General features: G+C 36.7%; 1 protein-coding gene across 1 annotated transcript; it reads left to right on the forward strand.

Moving 5' to 3' along the window:
- Nucleotides 1–237: 237 nt before the first annotated feature.
- On the forward strand, nucleotides 238–14,715 carry anxa4 (annexin A4). Its single transcript, XM_046861213.1, has 13 exons — nucleotides 238–394; nucleotides 3,429–3,477; nucleotides 5,008–5,095; nucleotides 6,038–6,132; nucleotides 9,719–9,832; nucleotides 10,644–10,734; nucleotides 11,162–11,241; nucleotides 12,303–12,359; nucleotides 12,454–12,547; nucleotides 13,021–13,116; nucleotides 13,478–13,536; nucleotides 13,645–13,767; nucleotides 14,458–14,715. The coding sequence occupies exons 2-13, from the start codon at nucleotides 3,469–3,471 to the stop codon at nucleotides 14,515–14,517; spliced, it is 966 nt and encodes a 321-aa protein (XP_046717169.1). The 5' UTR covers nucleotides 238–394; nucleotides 3,429–3,468; the 3' UTR covers nucleotides 14,518–14,715.
- Nucleotides 14,716–15,343: the final 628 nt, after the last annotated feature.

Raw genomic sequence — 15,343 nt, forward strand, 5'->3', positions numbered from 1 at the left:
AGTGAAAGTGACATGCTAAAGGGGTATACCCATGACGGGGGGGGGTGTTACTCCATATGTAGAAAACTTGTAGCCACTCATTAACAGTCAGACTTTATCTATACCTGTCTCTTATCCATTAACTCATCTTGAAGCCAAAATAAACACTTCATGTGAAAAAAAACTACACCCAATGATATTACAACACGGAAATGAAATTCGACCTCGCACACCACACCACACCCCAAACTCATTTACTTACACACACACACACACACACACACACACACACGTATATACAAACCGAGTCAACTCCCATTTCCACATCACATACTACATCCAGCCGTTCAGACAGAAGAATCAGCACCGCTTCTCTGTCTTCTCCCTGAAGTTCTGAGGAGCACTGTTTCTGCAGGTAGGAAACTCCTGAGCTCTTTTGTTTGCAAACACTATGCACACTTCTAACACACTGTTTCAGAAACTGTAACACTGCTAAATATAATCATATCATGTAACAATAAGAACTCGAATGGGTCAATGACCTGTAAAGGACATCACGGGGTTTTGTCTAAATCTAAACCATATTACTCTGTATACATGTTCATGTGTGTGTATATGTGAAGTGTATGCAAGTTTATGTGTGTGTGTATGTAATCTGTATGCATGTTCATGTGTGTGTTAAATCGTTTGGAAGCGAAACAGGAAGTGTCGGTCAATTTGCAAAACTTTTCAAGTGTCTTGTGATCCGCTTTTTCCATTTTCCGTGTATATTTTCCACCTGTAGGCGGCGTAACTGATGAAATGCCGGTTTTGTCTTTTGAAACTTATCTAGGACACAATAAATGAATTGACTGAGAGACTGGAGAGAGAGAGAGAGAGAGAGAGAGAGAGAGAGAGAGGTAAACAAAGAGAGAGAGGTAAACAAAGAGAGAGAGACAGACAGAGAGGGGGAGAGAGAGTGTCTATAGGGGTCATGTTAAAACGAATGCAAAGACACTGACGGGGTGGGTCACGTGACACTCGGCCGCTCGTTGCATTTCGTTGCATTCGCGCTCGTGCGTTCCGGTTCGGCGCGTGACTGATAATGAAATCATAAATCATAATAGAGACCAGACCGAGCACATTTGCAAACCTTAACCATCATGAGGAAGAGACATGTATAGTGCACAACGCAGTGTATCATGCGACTGTATTGTGCTCACACATACAATACAAACACAATACACACACACACACAATACTGCCTTACTCACACACACAAAGCAAACACAATACCACATTACCACCTATACATTACGTACACTACTACATTGACACTTGCAGTGCTGCCCAAACCTTTTCCTATAAAGAGCCAAAATCAAACTTAACTGAAGGACGTGGGACAAAAATAATGTTGCATTACATCAATATATTATATAAAAAAAAATATCCTCTCATTTATAATTTCATAATTATTTAGAAATTAATAGAAACATAACTCTATTAACTGCTTAACTATTGCTGTTTTATTTCTTGTTCTAGTTCAATAAAACATTTGCCAATTGTTTTATAGCCAGATGGAACTGAACATAACTCAAAACTAATAACATAAAGTGCCGTGCAACATTAGTGCAAAAAAACATTATATTCTCAACTTTTAATCTCAATAAATCTTTGTAGATTAAAAAAAAAGGTATTAAATATTACGTTAGCGATGTCCACTAATGGCTTTTTTCCTCTTCTCATATGTGGCATAGGGATATAAAAAATCACTACACGATATATATATATATATATATATATATATATATATATATATATATATATATATATATATATATATATATATATACTGTATATACTTATATATACATTCTGATCAGGCAGTGTGTGTATAACATTATTATAAAATTGTAACATTATGATCGGTGAAGTGAATAACAGTAAATAAAACAAAACCCCATTAGGGCTGCTGCTATTGACTATTTTATTAATCGCATATTCTAACATATTATTATCGATTAATTGAGTGATCAGATAAGAAGTACTTTTTCTCTTCAAGAGCAATACTAAATAAGAAAGTGAAAATAAAATTAACATTAACAAGTAATTGGTTTCTCTTTTTAGAAAAATTTTTTTTTTCTGAAATTGCATACAAGAATATCAGTCAAAACTAAACCCATTTAATTGCTATATTACATCAAAATACAAATATAGTGCATTCGAAAAGTCCCTTTGCAGTGGCTGCGTAGAGTAAGTTATGAGAAACTATTCATTTAAAGAAACTCATAATTATTTTCACTGTTATTTATTTATTAAATCTCGCACAGTATCATGATGTGGTATTCTTGTCCCAGAAAAACTGCTTGAAATTAAACTAAACCCATGTATTTATCGTCAGCTTTCAAAACGTGCTCTACTACCTGCTCTACGCCGCCACAGTGGAGGGTCTTTTTATGTTTTAGTTTGAAATTATCCTTATAACTTTGGAAACTTTCTGAAGTTTTTATCGGCCTGAATCTTCTCCTCGCCCTCACTGTTTTCTCCCTGTTCCTCCATTTTTTCATTCTGCAGCGTCTTCTGTGTTACCTGTCCAGAGCTCTCCAGAGTTTAGCAGGCGGTGCACCAGTAATAATAATCCGTGGGAAACACAGTGTTCCGTGTTTTTATTTAAATAGACTAAAAGAAGCATAAAGGAAAAGATAAATTTTTGTAATTGAATTACTTGAGGAATTGTTACAGCCCAAACCTCCACAGTACTGGATTCATAGTTAAAGCTCTTTTTTAACAGAAGTTCTGAAAGTAGTTTCAGCTTTAATTCTAATCAATGCTTTATTTTAATGTACTTATTCCAGCACTGTGTTTTCTGTAGTAGCAGGTCATTTATAGGGATCTGTATACCTGTTGATATGCAGGAATTTCAGGTTAATTTAATATATCACAATAGTGTGTGTGTGCATGTGTGTATAAAGGCTGCACTTTCCCAGTAACTCACACCAGTCCTCATTACCTGAACATCAGTCATTAACCCATCATTAATCTCAACAGCGAGGACGTTCCTCAGGCAGATGGTGAGCAGTATTTAGTGTAACACGCTACCTTAATGGTGCTTCCCTCCCTTTAGTCGTGTTTCTGTTTGAACCCTGTTCATATAACCCGGCTGTGATGAATGATTCACGTAGGTTAAACAGTGTGTGTGTATGTGTGTGTGGGCACTACGACTGTGTTTAGGGAAAAGCTTTTGTTTTTGTGTGTGTGTCAGTGGAGACAGGCGGTAATTACAGGTGTGTTTGTGTGTGTCCTCCTTAATGAGAGGAAAGCCGAGCCAGCCAGGTTGATTAGTGTTATTAATTTATGTTGACGTTAGAAAAATTGTGGGTGATTAATAACAGCATCACCTTTAACATAGGATCGATTGGTTAGGGAAAATAGATTTAGGGTGTTAATTAGATTTTACCTTTCTTTTGCAGTTTGTGTATCCCCGTGGTTCCTGACTGAACGTGTATCACCATGGCAGCGGTAAGGTTCAGTTATTCATCTAACATTCAAAAAATATTTTATACTTCCACTTAGCTGAACATGTGATTTAGGCATAACAGAATTAAACTGGATATAGTATTGTATTGTACTGTTTTGTGTTGTATTTATAAATGTACTGACACTTCTATCTGACTTTATACTGACTTTCACAAATCTCTTGTTTGGATCAAATTTTCTTCTCATTTAAATTTGTCCAACTAATAAGACGTTAGAATTGTTCTAAAGTTTTGTTCACTGAAATTCGCCCTGATCTTTGCTGTGTGACAGCACACTTTGTTGGTGTGAGTTAAATCTTATCAGCCAGTCATTGATTTAATCAGATGACATCACCCAATGTTTGAAATGTAAAAAAAGCTAGTTAGCTTGGTTATATGTTTAACACTAATAAAATAAGTGTGAACTGCCGAACAACCTTGCAGTACAGTGTTTAAAGAGCAGATTAGCCTAAATAATGCTGCACAACTGTTACACATTTACTTTAGTCAGGTAAATAGATTATCACTGTCACCATTCAAATGAGTAATGCTAACTTTCGCAATCCAAATACAATGTTTGCAAACCCTAAAAATGACATACTGATTAGCTTGTTACAAGTAAGTATGTGCACATTATCAGTACGCAATATATTTACATGCTGAACATGTGCAATTCTATAATCCTGAATGGCGTGTGTTTTGCTTTCATCCATTTATGTAGCTGTAGACAATGCCATTATTCATTTCAATTATCTTCAGCAGCCTTTCAAATGCTTCTATGGAAACCTATTTTTAACCTCTAAAATGTGTATTTTAGTTTCGTGTGTGTGTGTGTGTGTGTGTGTGTGTGTGTGTGTGTGTGTGTGTGTGTGTGTGTGTGAGGAAGTGTATTATGGATGAGTTATTTTGCAAAGCAAATGATCTTAATAAAACAATGATACAAAACAATGATGTATAGTTGTTGTGAATTGCTGATTTGGGATAATTGTTTAATTGTATTATATAAAATGTATGTTACTTTGTTTGCTGGAACGTAAAATAAGATTTTGTTCATTAGTCGCTAATGAAATTGTTTTTAAGACTATTAGGTAATTGATTCACCCAAGAGTCGACTCATCTTGGTGAGCCAAGCCAAATGACCTGACTGTAAAAGAATCTGAATTTCCCATCCCCCGAAGTAGACAATTCTGGCTTCCACTATCTTAAATATATCCCAGCTGGAAGGAGGCTGCTTAGGCCTTTGGTAATTTTGGCACTGAGAGATAAAGCGTGTGATGATTTGGACATGGCGTTTACACAATGAGGCCTCCATGACTACTTATTAAGCTTCAATGTAAAAAGAAAAGCAGCAACGCTCACACACCAGCTGACTGACTACATTTAGAGTAATAGTGTGCATGTAATGTTTGTAATGCCATTTTAATGCTTCTGGTTAATGGTGATTTTAATGGTGTGTAAGAATGTGATATGGACACATGGTCGAGTTGCACTAATCGGTTTTGTTTTTTTGCTTGTATTTTGTTTTTTGTTTTAGATTGGAAACCGTGGCACGGTCTCACAGGCATCTGATTTCGATGCTGAAATCGACGCAGAGAAGCTGAGAGCCGCCATGAAGGGAGCAGGTGAGGAGATCGGGGATCAGTAGGGAGAAAAAATAACGGATTGTTTGTACAATTCTTCAGGACATTTTTTTTTATATTAAAAATCTCTTCAAAAATGTTTTTTAAATATTTAACGCCGAACTAAATTAGACATCATAACAATCAAATACTTGCAGTGGATTGACTGTTGAATTTATAGCTTATATACCATGATTGATAGCATGATCTAACTTGTTTCAGAGACATTAAATATAAATATAAGTGAATAAAATGTATGACGTGTTCTTTGTAAAAGTTGACTGGCAAACTGACAGCCTGTAATGCAACCAAGTGTATGAACTGCTGGACTTGTTTTCAGACAGACATGCACTTTAACTTATTTAAAAAAAAAATGTAATTCCACATATCTTTACATTGCATGCATTTTTTGCATTCCTTACTTCTCTGGGGAAACAGAAAGAAAGAGGTTGTCTATGTCACAACTCTCTGAGAAGCTCCAGGGAGAAATGAGAAACAAAACATAGCTTGTAATGTAAATGACACGAGGAGTTAAACATTTGTTAAGACCCTTATTAGATTATTTGTGAAGTATGAACTCGCACAATGTGAAATGTTGTTAGCGGTTAATTGTGTTAGAGAGAGGAGCTGAATCCATCGTGAGGTGTATTAACAAAGCTCTACACACACACACACACACACACAGGAATTACATTTGAATTTGCATCACTGCATGTAGTGTTGTCGGAGCCACTGCTATAGAGATTGAATCAATACCCTTTGACCAATCAGAAGAGACCTTCCTGGATCTTTGTGTGACCGTCCTGTCAGAACTTATATTAGTGTTACTGTAACAATGTAAAATAATTTTTATGAAAAACGGAATAATGAGCTAACACGTATATTTTCTATGAGTTATAAAATAATGTTTAATACTATGATTGTTGTGTTGTATTCTTATTTTAGGCACTGATGAGGCAGCCATCATCTCCATTCTGGCTCATCGTACGATTGCACAGAGACAGAAGATTAAGGAGGCGTATAAGGTGTCTGTAGGAAAGGTCAGATTTTTTTTTTTTACTTTTATTTAGTCTGTTTTTAGATTTTTTTTTCTCCTATTCTACACAGTAATAACATAATTTGGACAAACGTAAATGCTTATTGAATATCCCTTTAATGTTATAATAACCTCCACTCTTATGGGAAGATGTTCCACTACATTTTTGAGTGTGTTTTTGGAGATTTGTTATCATTCAATTAAGCCACTTGGGTGTTAGTAAAGTCAGGGACTGATGGAGGTGAGGTGAGGAGGCCTGGGGTCTGTGTTCCAATTCATTCCAAAGGTGTTCAGGTCTGCGCTCTATAGCAGGAGATCTTTCACTCCAACCAATAGAGCTTGCTTTGTGCACAGGAGCATTGTCATGCTGGAACGGGTTTTTGGGCCTTCTAGTTTAAGTGAAGGACTGCATTGAAAGACATCCTCCAGCTTTGTGGTAAAAATTTGAGGAAGAACCACATATGGCTGGAAAAGTCAGGTGTCCCAAAACCTTTTTGGTGTATGTAAGTAGATAGATAAATGGATGGATGAATAAATGGACAGATGGAAATTCCCAAAAGTGAAATTATTCATTAACCATGACTATTCAAAATCTAACACACTTTGTCAGGTTTATGTTATGGAAGATGTCGGTTTTATTGCATTTATGCTCCGTTCACGAGGCAACAAGATAACAAAAGCGAGGGTGATTTCCATTTATAGTTCTGTATTTTAATTAAAGCAGAAGTAAGAGCAAACCAATGGGGAGTCTTGTTGATCTCTTGGGTGATGTATCCATGATCTCGAACAGCTTAAACAGTAAATCATATGATGGAGAAAGAGTGTTGGGCGGGTCATGCAGTTTGTAGAAGCATCTGGAAAGAACAGATTTCCCTGATGGTGTGTGGAGAGAAAGTGTGAGTCACTCGGGTGGAAACGTCCAATGACCCGTCTCTCAGAAACACACACACACGCAAACGCCCACAGGCACGTTCTTTCCCCCTGCTTCACTCTTTCTTTTAGCTGTATTTGCATTTTCTTGCTGGTAAAGCTTTTTTTTGCATTTTTCCCTCTTTGACTTTGTCTCTTTCTTTCCTTGTTTGTCTTTGTGTCTCTCACTAGATATTTTTTTGCAATAGTGCAAACATAAAACACAGTCAACAGTACACCACTGTGTGTTGCATAATGATTAACTCATAGTAAATGTTTCTTCTGATTAACTAGGTTGCTATTAAGTAAAGATGATGAGCACTGAACTGAAGTTACCTTCTTTCCTGTTTTAAAGCAAATAACTTCTCAATGTCGAGATTAACTGTAGAATGAGTGTGTGTGTTAGGTACACAGCTAGCTACCTAACTGTCGGCCATGAACACTGCTATTCATTACTTCAGGATGTTTGGATATGACGGTGTAAAGAGACTAAGAGCCCATTGTCTTCATGGGACTAATAGTGTCTCCCTTTTTGTGTCTCTCTTTTCGTGTCTCTCTTCATGTCTCTGAGTGTGTTCTTTAGTGTGCTCGCGTTTGATTTTCAGCAAACACCTAAATACTCTGTATCTCTCTCAGTCCCTTTTTCTGTCTTTCTTTTTCTTTTTCACTGTCTCTATATTTCTGTCTCTTTTTTTCATATTACTCTCTTTCTGTCTCTCTGTTACCCATTCTTCTTTTTGCACTTTCTCACTCTTCCTATCACTTTCTTTCAGTCTTTCACTTTCTCACTCTCTTTCTGTCACTCTTTTTTACATTTTATTTTACTTTTACATTAACCCCCTCTTTCTCTCTCTCTTTTCCTATTACTCTCTTTCTGTCTGTCTCTCACTCTGCCTATCACTCTCTCTTTCTGTCTTTCTGTCCCCAATCTCTTTCTGTTTATGTCTCTCTCTTCCCATCACTCTTTCTTTCTATGTCTCTTTCTGTCTCTGTCTCGCTTCCTGTCTTTCTTTGTCACTCTCTCTCAGTCACTTACTTTGTCTATCTCTGTCTCTCACTCTCCCTATCACTCTCACTTTCTGTCTTTCTCTGTCACTAACTCTTTCTGTCTAAGTCTCTCTGTTCCTAACACTCCTTTTCTATCCCTGTCACTTTCTTTCTCTCCCCACATCTTCCTCTCTCTGTCATTCTCTCTCTTTTTCTGCACTACTTTCTCTTTCTGTCTATCGTCTCAATTTCTCTTCTTGACATTTCGATACAAAGCAGCTGTATTATGACAGCTGTATTCAGTTACAGTGTTGCTAAAACATTTAAATCCATCTGTATCGTATATCAGGGTATCAGTGCATGTGTGTGTCTCTGTGTGTGTCTGTGTGTTTATTCATTTCTGTGTTTTGTATATATTGAATACATTTGCATCTTTCTTGCCTATGAATATAAATTCCACCACACATATCCAAATGAATGCATACAGATTAGGCCAGTAAGCAGTGTGATGATGTGTATCTGTTTTTTTCTGATTTTGTCCCCCAAATATTTATATCTAAGTAGGTGTGGTCTAGCCCAGAACAAATAACAACAAAAGTTTTAGAATGAGAGAAATTTTCTGCAATTTTTAGAATATACATTTATTCCCCTGAACTAGTTTATTATGGGAAGTTTCCGGCATTAGTTTTTTCTTTTTTTTTTTATTCCAATTCAGGAAACACTTGTTTGTAACAGTCTGGGAAAGTAATATTCTTTAAAATCTCTATTTCTCGAAAACATCCACATATTTCACCAAATGTTTTTATTGAATTCAGTGTGTAATTGGGTACCTGGTGAATAAAAAATGACCATGATTCACCTGCTAGATCACACAATCAGCAAATCAGAGAAGAGCAGAGGTAAAGAAGGTGGTAGCTTAGTGGTAAAGGCATTGGACTTTGGACTTGAAAATTGTGAGTTCAAATCCCAGCCACACCAAGCTGACACTTCTGGGTCCCCTAAGCAAGGCCCCTTAACCCCATAGCTGCTTAGTAGTATGAACAGCTGGATAAGAGCGCCTGATAAATGCCATAAATGTAAAGCACTTACTCACAATAACATGATTCTAGAATCCCAATAATATTTAATCAGATTTACTTGCTACTACTGGATACATTCCAGAAAGATCTGCAAGCTATGAGACTGGTCTTTTCAATATAACACCTGTATTAATACTGTATTCCCTTAAAAATAATTCAGAGTGAATTCAAATACGAATTATTCGATTGGAAACCCCAAAGCAGAGCTGTTCCTTTCTGCACCACTTGTTTCCCTTGCAAACACTGAGGAAAGAAAGGGGGGTGGAAATATCTCCTTTGTACTACAGCCAGAATTTTTGCTCTCGCTTCAGGTCATTTGTGTCTTTTGATATGCAGATCGAATGGGAATATTGCTGATATGCAGATATGCCTGTGAGCTTCATAACTTTCAAGCTGTGCATTATATCCGTTGTAATTGTGACAGATGCACAGCTCTATTTTCTATGTGAAACTTTCTGGTTTCTAAAAAAAAAAATACAGCTGCATGTTTGTATCTGTATTCATTTAAAGCATATTTTCTGTCGAATCCAATTAAAAAAATAAAAGAAATGTACATACACAAGTATACAGACACACTTAGTGTTAAAATCTACTTTCTGGTTTGATGCTTCTTAGAATTTGGAGGATGACATCAAATCGGAGCTGACCGGTAATTTCGAGAAGGTCGTGTGTGGGTTGCTGATGACGGCCCCTGTTTACGATGCCTACGAGCTGAGAAACGCCATCAAGGTGAGCGACTCCTTTTTAACATCATCATGTAGTTTTTTTAGTGTGACTTTATAATGGTGCTTAAAAGTTTGTGAACGCTTTAGAATTTACTGTTTATATGTTTAAATGTAATCAAAAACATCTTTCACACTAATAGAAAAGAAGAACCGAATTAAATAAAGGTGACAAAAATATTTACTCTGTCCTGTAGTTCTTGAGGAAAACACCCTAATATCTGAGTGCTAAAAATATGTAAACATTTGCTATCAGTGTCTACTGTGACCGTCTTGTGTATCAATTACTGGAACATATAAATAAAAAAAAATTCCTTAATAAACGAATTACTAATATAGTACTTTCATGTTGTTTGTTTTATTGGGTTCTTGTTGTCTACTTTAGGGACATTATGTCAAAATCTGAAGACATTTCAGCTCATATTTATGGAGGCAATTCTGTTGGGTTCACAAGGGAACCATTGCACAAAGCATTGCTCGATCAGATGATCAGAACTTGAACATGGTAGAACAAACCATCACCCTGCACAGAATTATTATTACTGATAGGTTCATACTTTATATGTGTTTTTTCCATTTGTGGTTTACCTTTAGTTAGACATAAATATATGTTAACGAGCCATAATTCATTAACAAAGGCTTTTCATAAACACTAGCTGTGTTCAATAGTTGATAAACATAAGCTGGGGGAAAATAATTAAGAACAACTAATAAAAAATAAAGGAAAAAATGGCATGAGGTAAAAGTTATCCTAAAGGATGCAGCCAAGACAGTTGTGTTTAAATTCTAATGCTAGTGTGTGGCTGTGTTTATTTCAGGGCGCTGGAACTGATGAAGCATGCCTGATTGAGATCCTGGCTTCAAGGAACAACGCTGAAATTAAGGCTCTTGCTGCCACCTACAAGAAAGGTAGGCATCCTTCATATACACATCCAACATGTTCCAGCTATTTTGAAGGATTTTAGAATTAGACAAATAGTCCAATAGAGGTGTCCCTGAGGTTCTTGATTTGTGGTATGGCAGGCCAAGATTTGGTGCATTACGAAACGTTATACATTTCTTTACATGATGAAATGCTTCAACACAGATTCATTGTGTAATAACTTCAAATTTAACTTCAATACACTTCACCGCAATTCTTTTTTTTTGGACTGACACTCCCAGAGACCACGTCTCCTTCGGTAAAACTTAAACACCTGCCCTGAGGAAAAATGGTGTGTTGGCTTGACACTGTTCCTATGGCATGTGTTTATTGCGAATGCTTTTTGCATGAAGATATGCATTTTGATATGCAAATGACTGCATTGTGTTCTTGCCTGATCTGTAACGACGACAGAACACGGCCGTGATCTGGAGGATGATATCACCGGAGACACGTCTGGCATGTTTAAGAGAGTCCTGGTGTCCCTGGCCACGGTAATGCACCATGCAGCAGACACACAAACACACACACCCTGCCGGTGTGTTTTGCCTTGCAGATGCAGAGTTGAGGCCACAGTGCACCTGTACAGGTGTGTTCAGTCCTCCTGAACGAATGAGTGCAAATGTGCATACATTTACATGGAAATGCAGAGTCGTGCAACGCACAGCCTCAACTACTACTACTACTACTACTACTACTACTCCTGCTTTACCTACAACTCTTCCTCCCAATCAGCTCTGATTACGTGTACTACTTTTACTGCTACTACTACTACTACCTCCTCCTCCTCCTTCTCCTTCTCCTTTCCTACTACTTGTATTAACGTGACTTCAAGTCAAGTCAAGACAAGTAGGCTTTACTGTCATTTTGACCATATACCGTGCAGCACACATTGAAACGAAACAACGTTTTCCCAGGACCAAGGTGCTACATCAAACAACATAAATTGACAAAAGAAATATAGAACTACACAGAACTCAAAACCCAAAGTGCACACGACATACTGCCGTTACTACCACATTTCTTACCACTCTACCAACTCTTTATCCTCCTCCTCCTCCTCCTCCTCCTCCACTCCTACCACTATTACCATGACTACAACTACCACTATTACTACCATTCATCCTCCTCCTCCTTCTCTTCTACTATTACTACCACTTTTCCTCCTCCTTTCCTATTACTACTACTCTTCCTGCTATACCTACTAGTCTACCTCCTTCTTCTAGTACTGATACTATTACTACTACCACTACTATTCCATCTTTAACTGCTTATACTACTTTTTCTACTACTACTACTACTACTACTACTACTACTACTACTACTACTATAGAGTGTCCAAAGTGACTGTAAACATGCCCTACATATTTACCCAACATACATTTTCTCAGCCACTGTATCATCTTTTTGCAGATGTAATGTTCCTACTACTACTGTAAATTAATTTGGAACTGTGGTGAAATGTGGTTCTGTTATTTAGGGATCTAAACCCACGTGAAAGTTATTTGAAATAAATTACAGTGTGGTTTTTTTGTCTCTTTTTAAAAAAAACCAGGCCGGGAGAGATGAGAGCACTACCATGGATGAGGCACTCGCTAAACAGGATGCCAAGGTGACCATGGAGAATTAATCATGCCAAAAGGTGCATTATTAAACACAGTGTTTTGTCCGTATGTAACACACTGTTGGTGTGTGTTGTTCTGTAGGATATCTTCGAGGCTGGTGAGGCACGCTGGGGAACAGACGAGGTCAAGTTTCTCACCATCTTGTGTGTGAGAAACAGGAACCACCTACTTAGAAGTACGTTCAACTCGGCCAGGTTTATCAGCTTGATCTACTGACCTTTTTAGCTCTATAAATTATGTTCACTTGGAGCTATCTTTAGTTTTTCTTTTTCATATTTGCTAACGGTTTAAAAGCTGTAAAGACCAGTTAATCTGAATTCATCAAATGTGGCTAATATGTGAATAGCTGTTTTATAATTATTTTGGGGATTTACACTTTAAGATTATCGATATAATGCCACGCCCTGTGTAGTGCTTTATTCCAGGAAGTACAATACCAAAGGGGTTTCAAACTCATAGACTCGACACTGACACCTTGTGGTAGAAAGTTGCACGTGTTTTTGCCTTTTTTCTTTTCTTTTATATACAGTATAGGATAATTTTGTTATTAGTTGTATAATTTACAAGCAAAACATTCACATTTTTTTAAGATAGTTCATGCAGATTACTGTACATTTATATGCATTTTATCCCTTTTTCCTGACACAGTGTTCCAGGAGTACCATCAGATTTCAGGCCGGGACATCGAGGACAGCATTAAGAGGGAAATGTCGGGCTGTCTGGAGGATGTTTTTCTCGCCATAGGTCCGAACTTTAATGTCTTTTGTTATTCACCAGTCATTCTCCTTAGAATTTCTTGAATAATTATTACTTTTTAGTATTCCGGCGGAAAACTATAATTTACTTTGTATTTATCACAAATGTATGAAATTTTTATATTCATTGTTTGTTTTTACCTCCATCAACAAGAACAAATAAATTAACGGCAAATACAAATCAGATCTCGGCCTTCTAAAAAAATTTAGTTGCAACGCCAAGATATGATGTCAGGAGACAGGATTTTGGCTCGATTGCTTTTTTAGCACTAGATCCATACTGTAGCTGTGTGAGAAAACTTTTATTCAGACAGTATAATAAGTGTGTGTTGTGTCTCTTTGTTCTGCAGTGAAATGCATCAGGTGCAAGCCGGCTTACTTCGCCGAGAAGCTTTACAAATCTATGAAGGTAAAATAATCAGAGCAAAATTAATAGGATTTTTGCTAAACAGGCTGTTATAAAAAAAATGTTTTAAAAATGTTGTGTGTGTGTGTGTGTGTGTGTGTGTGTGTATAGGGTTTAGGCACCACTGACAGCATCCTCATTAGAGTGATGGTTTCTCGGGCTGAGATCGACATGATAGACATCAAAGCTGAGTTCTTGAAGATGTATGGAAAGACTCTGAACTCCTTCATCAAGGTAGTGTAACACAGACACACATATACATGCACACACTGTTTTTCCATTATATACAGTTTGCAAATTTAGTTGTAGTAATTTGTAATTTGTGCAGTAAGGTGTGTCCTGCTTGACTGAGAGCCTCTGATTTTCTGATTGGCCGAGAGTAGTGTACAGACAGTTGTATGGATGCTGGTGATACTTATTATAGAGTAAATCTAAATGCTTTATTTTGATTCCCAGTGTAGCACTTAAATAATATCAGATGTTTTCATAATCCACATAAACTGCACTAGTTTTACTCTACTTAATGCACTTTCTACTTAGGGAAGGTAAAAATGTGAAATTTATAGAGGATTTACATTTGGAATAGAGACTTCTGAAAACGTATGAAAAACCTAAAGGTTTGTGTTTTCTTATGGAAAATACCCTAATTTGTCAGTCAAACAGATGGAAGAAGTATAAACAGCAAGTGATGGACCAGGAAAAGCACAGAACATGTTTCAAACTAAAAAAAAATGTTAACTCATGTTTCCTGAGTAAATAAAATACACATCATTAACAACAGAAGAAACAAACAGAAGTTTTAAACACATTTTAGATCTCAGGATTCCTCCTGTGACAAGAATGACTGATAAAATATTTAAAAAATCCTTTAGAAGTTCCTGTTGTTAAATGCACTTTTTTCTTTTTTTTGTGTTTTTTCTGCAGGGGGACACATCAGGGGATTACCGAAAGATCCTTCTGGAGCTTTGTGGAGCAGAAATCTAAGGCACAAGTCCACTCCGATTGCTATAATATGACATTAGGAAGGAGTGTGTAATGTGTTTACTTAACGTAATCTTGATCAATAACATGTAGCTAACGTGTGTTTGTGTGTTTTCGGTCCAAACATTTAGCAAAATGATGTCCAATATTTCAAACTGTGTAATGCCAAATAAACTGGGAGGTGCTTTAATTTCCAAATTATATTTGTATCTACTCATGGTCAAGCGGAGAGGCTAAAGTTTGCTGTTTCTTGTTTTAGCTACAGCATTTGAAAATTGCAAATTCACTTTCACGGTTGACGGTTTTCGATATTAGGGGGGAGTTCAGCAGTGTAATGTGATGAAAACAAACAAGATGTTCTTAATTTTTCTGAGAATATCAGTAACTGCACAAAGAAGAAATAATAGTAGTGTTGCAGTACAGAAAGCTTTTGCTGTAGAGCCAGACACACACATGTCTACAAAGACCATTAAGTGAGTGTGTAGCAAACAGCATATAAACAGATTTGCAAATTAATGCTGGCCATGATTGAGGTGTTCCAGTGGTTCTGCTTGCGCACTTCCACTTGTATATTTAGACCGAGGATTGTCAGTTACATATACCTTAAGCTAAGAAATACCATTAGGGCCCAGTACTATGTATATGTCTACATACATACATTTCTATGTGCAGTTACACTCATACATATTCAGTAGTTCTTGCAAATAGGAAATACTTTTTTTTTTATATTCATAATTTTATATAACTTGCACTGTAGGAATATTTTGGTCCTGAGTTAACTTGGAGCTTGTGGATCTGGCTGTTATTTCATAATCCCCAAATCAATCAC

The sequence above is a fragment of the Silurus meridionalis genome, chromosome 11 (genome assembly GCF_014805685.1).
Source record: "Silurus meridionalis isolate SWU-2019-XX chromosome 11, ASM1480568v1, whole genome shotgun sequence".
NCBI lineage: Eukaryota > Metazoa > Chordata > Actinopteri > Siluriformes > Siluridae > Silurus > Silurus meridionalis.

Bases quoted from the DNA above. Each gene is read 5' to 3' on its own strand.
- anxa4 (XM_046861213.1), top strand. The intron at 12,360-12,453 runs GTGACCATGGAG...GTTGTTCTGTAG, and splicing joins TCGCTAAACAGGATGCCAAG to GATATCTTCGAGGCTGGTGA. The intron at 13,117-13,477 runs GTCCGAACTTTA...TTTGTTCTGCAG, and splicing joins GGATGTTTTTCTCGCCATAG to TGAAATGCATCAGGTGCAAG.